Source organism: Palaemon carinicauda, chromosome 39 (assembly GCF_036898095.1).
Source record: "Palaemon carinicauda isolate YSFRI2023 chromosome 39, ASM3689809v2, whole genome shotgun sequence".
NCBI lineage: Eukaryota > Metazoa > Arthropoda > Malacostraca > Decapoda > Palaemonidae > Palaemon > Palaemon carinicauda.
Genome location: NC_090763.1, coordinates 45,343,673 through 45,347,993, shown reverse-complemented (window position 1 = coordinate 45,347,993; position 4,321 = coordinate 45,343,673). Strand labels below are relative to the sequence as shown.

General features: G+C 36.6%; 1 protein-coding gene across 1 annotated transcript; it reads left to right on the top strand.

Moving 5' to 3' along the window:
- The first annotated feature begins 1,047 nt into the window (after positions 1-1,047).
- LOC137630845 (uncharacterized) lies at positions 1,048-3,454 on the top strand. The gene is made up of 3 exons (XM_068362392.1): positions 1,048-1,326; positions 1,885-2,005; positions 2,900-3,454. Exons 1-3 carry the CDS (start codon positions 1,062-1,064, stop codon positions 3,096-3,098), a joined length of 585 nt encoding a protein of 194 aa, XP_068218493.1. The 5' UTR covers positions 1,048-1,061; the 3' UTR covers positions 3,099-3,454.
- The last annotated feature ends 867 nt before the right edge of the window (positions 3,455-4,321 follow it).

The following is a 4,321-nucleotide window of genomic DNA, read 5'->3' as shown; positions in this document are numbered from 1 at the left end:
GAAATTTAGCCAAAGGAATTATTTACCAAGTAGTTAATTAGTTGCTTGTTCAAGCCATTAATTCCTTATGAAATTTAGCCAAAGGAATACTTTACCAAGTAGTTAATCAGTTGCTTGTTCAAGCCATTAATTCCTTATGAAATTTAGCCAAAGGAATACTTTACCAAGTAGTTAATCAGTTGCTTGTTCAAGCCATTAATTCCTTATGAAATTTAGCCAAAGGAATTATTTACCAAGTAGTTAATTAGTTGCTTGTTCAAGCCATTAATTCCTTATGAAATTTAGCCAAAGGAATACTTTACCAAGTAGTTAATCAGTTGCTTGTTCAAGCCATTAATTCCTTATGAAATTTAGCCAAAGGAATACTTTACCAAGTAGTTAATCAGTTGCTTGTTCAAGCCATTAATTCCTTATGAAATTTAGCCAAAGGAATTATTTACCAAGTAGTTAATCAGTTGCTTGTTCAAGCCATTAATTCCTTATGAAATTTAGCCAAAGGAATACTTTACCAAGTAGTTAATTAGTTGCTTGTTCAAGCCATTAATTCCTTATGAAATTTAGCCAAAGGAATACTTTACCAAGTAGTTGATTAGTTGCTTGTTCAAGCCATTAATTCCTTATGAAATTTAGCCAAAGGAATACTTTACCAAGTAGTTAATCAGTTGCTTGTTCAAGCCATTAATTCCTTATGAAATTTAGCCAAAGGAATACTTTACCAAGTAGTTAATTAGTTGCTTGTTCAAGCCATTAATTCCTTATGAAATTTAGCCAAAGGAATACTTTACCAAGTAGTTAATCAGTTGCTTGTTCAAGCCATTAATTCCTTATGAAATTTAGCCAAAGGAATACTTTACCAAGTAGTTAATCAGTTGCTTGTTCAAGCCATTAATTCCTTATGAAATTTAGCCAAAGGAATACTTTACCAAGTAGTTAATCAGTTGCTTGTTCAAGCCATTAATTCCTTATGAAATTTAGCCAAAGGAATACTTTACCAAGTAGTTAATTAATTGCTTGTTCAAGCCGTTACACTCGTTAACGATCGTTCAATAGCTTTCTTCGGAATGTCCAGCAGCTTTGATACGTTCTCGACTGGAGTTGTGTGTACTAGCTTTCCAGAACAATATTCCGTTGATAACATATCTGCTAGAGCTCGACGAAGGGACGAAAAACGAACATTACTGGAGTCCAGATTGGTTTCCATGGCGTCGGGAAATCTTCAATCTTGTGGTCTGATGGATTGTACACAGACTCCTCCTCCTGTGGTTGTGAAGGTGCATTATAAAAAGCACATCTTGGACAACCCTCTCCTACTCTCTGCAGCCTTAGGTGGGTGTGACTGTTTTAAAGTCTAATAAACTTCTTGAGTGGTATATTTTTATGACTGGATTTACTTACTTTTACGGGTTTATTTCTCGTCCTCCATCAGACACTAAAAGTCTGTTCAGGCGGGCCTTGGTGTGTGAAAATAATTTCTTTCCAGTTAATATTTTGCTCTGTATCATTATCAGTTATTTCGCTAGCATTTGTATTCAGGCTTAATAGTTTTCAGGCCACTATTATAACACTTTCCAAAGAGATAAGTTTACAGGTATATTAAGAATTAAATTTTCGTTTGGACATGAAAAACCAATAAATGTTTCAACTGCATAAGTGTATTGTATGTTTAGGAATCAAGACTTAAATCAAAAATAGAATTTCATAACCAAATAAATGTTTGTGAATACTGACGTGAAACTTACCACTGTTCCTGAACATAAAAATGACATATAGGGTAAGTGTTGAATTTCGATGTTTCACATATGAAATTTCATCTGCTAAAGTTTCCGTTGACCAGTCAGAAACTAATTACTTTATCGATCCTGAAATTCATTCAATCCATTTCAGAAGCAGAGAAAACTGGTTTAGCTGAGCAACCTCTACAAAGTAAAAGGTTACAGAAGGCTGGATCAAGACCTTCGATGCCTTTTTCCAATTTGCTTAAAAGGACATTTACGAGACAGAACAGGTAAACTGTTACTTTTCTTTATGTAAAACTAATCGATTTGGTAGGAACTCTGTGCATATTTTCATAACATTACTAAAGAGTATTTTCAGCATGCATTCTGTAACTAGCTATAGCCTAGGCCTATCCATTTTTACACCTGTTACTGTATACCCTTTCCCCCTTCCTGTCTTTATTGAGTTTGTCTAGCCTCTTCATATTGAAGCGAGATGGTTTAGTATGTGGCCTACATTTTTCATTCAGGTTTAGTATGTGGCCTACATTTTTCATTCAGGTTTAGTATGTGGCCTACATTTTTCATTCAGGTTTAGTCTGTGGCCTACCTTTTTCATTCAGGTTTAGTCTGTGGCCTACCTTTTTCATTCTGGTTTAGTCTGTGGCCTACCTTTTTCATTCTGGTTTAGTCTGTGGCCTACCTTTTTCATTCTGGTTTAGTCTGTGGCCTACCTTTTTCATTCTGGTTTAGTCTGTGGCCTACCTTTTACATTCTGGTTTAGTCTGTGGCCTACCTTTTTCATTCTGGTTTAGTCTGTGGCCTACCTTTTTCATTCTGGTTTAGTCTGTGGCCTACCTTTTTCATTCTGGTTCAGTATGTGGCCTACATTTTTCATTCTGGTTCAGTATGTGGCCTACCTTTTTCATTCTGGTTTAGTATGTGGCCTACCTTTTTCATTCTGATTTAGTATGTGGCCTACCTTTTTCATTCTGATTTAGTATGTGGACTACCTGGCTTATTAGGTTAGGTTAGGCCACATGCTAAAACAGAATTTCGTAGGCCACATACTAAACCAGAATGAAAAAGGTAGGCCACATACTTAAACCAGAATGAAAAATGTAGGCACCCTTTGATCTTTCAAGGATTGTGCAAACCTTGACAAGTTCTCATTTGCTTTTCAGTACGACGAAGAAAAAGAAGTTGACTTCTAAGGACACTGTCACCTACAGAGGAACTACTTTCACGTCCCCGAAGAGTCTTGGAAGCAATGTTCGTGATACCACCTCAAATAAATCTCTGGCCAGAATGATTCGAAGATTCACGAGGTCCATGCGGACGACATTATCAAGGGGGAAGAAGGAAGGGCGAGAAAGGCCTTAGACCCACGTTCATGTTTAGAGCCGCCTTGTTTTAAGCTCTTAAAATCAGAATTGTTAGATCAGAAATATATTTTTGGGCAGATATTGTTCTGAAACATCTTTTTTTTACTTTTAGGTTTTATTTGTAGTAAAGCACTGTTTTGATACATGTACCGACAATATCTGGCAAATCTTACTTCGATAGCTATAGTGTTTGTTATATGTTCAAATTTCTAACAAAATTAATTTCTTTATACTAACATAACATATCTGATAATTCATCGTGAAAGTCTTATAGAAAATTTACGCATTGAATTAACTGTAATTTCATATTTATAAAACTATGTAGCATTTCTCAGAAAACATTAAATCGGAGATTCCAGGTAGGCCTACTATTTTTATAACCCACGTTTAGTATGCAGAATACTTATTATAAACTCATTAGTTAAAATTTAGTTTTGTTTATCCATGTCATCTTGGCCTATTCTATTTTTTTATCGAAATTAGTGTGAATCATGCAATAGGAGGAAGAACTTTTTGTTATGCTGCACCGAGACTCTTCAACGACCTTCCACTTGATGTCAAGAATAGCAAAAATGTGGCAGCTTCCAAGAAAAACCTGAAGGCTTATCTCTTTGGAAAGTGTTATAATAGTAATCTGAAAACTATTAGGCCTGAATACAAATGCTAGCGAATAGCTGAAAAGATACAGTGCAAAATATTAACTGGAAAGAAATTATTTTCACACATCAAGGCCCGCCTGAACAGACTCTTAGTGTCTGATAAAGGGCGAGAAATCAACCCCTAAAAGTAAAAGTGAAAAATAGAGCAATTCCTCGATTATCTTACCAGTTTAGTTTAAAAAAAAAGTCTGCTTGTAAAAGAGCCAAAGACCACCATCTGTGCACACTTAAAGGTTTAAAGGTCGCTCATGAATGACAGAGGCAAGGGACAGTGACATTGCCTAGGACAATGCCCTAGAGACTGACCATATATTATATGATCAGCGCCCAAGCCTCCTCTCCACCCAAGCTAGGACCAGGGAGGGCCAGGCAGTGGCTGCTGATGACTCTGACGATAGACCTATAGGCTCTCCCAAACCACCCAACCTTAGGTCACAAGGATGGTAAGGTTGCAGATACTAATGGCACTAACGAGTCTGAGCGGGTCTCGAACCCCAGTCCAGCAAACACCAGACAGAGGCGTTACCAATCAGGCCATAACAACCCTATGCCCACATAACCT

What these genes read in the sequence shown, in the direction of transcription:
- LOC137630845 (XM_068362392.1), top strand. Translation starts at nt 1,062, where the DNA reads ATGTCCAGCAGCTTTGATACGTTCTCGACTGGAGTTGTGTGTACTAGC. An exon ending in CCTACTCTCTGCAGCCTTAG is followed by an intron (nt 1,327 to 1,884) that starts GTGGGTGTGACT and finishes AATCCATTTCAG; the next exon opens with AAGCAGAGAAAACTGGTTTA. An exon ending in ACATTTACGAGACAGAACAG is followed by an intron (nt 2,006 to 2,899) that starts GTAAACTGTTAC and finishes TTTGCTTTTCAG; the next exon opens with TACGACGAAGAAAAAGAAGT.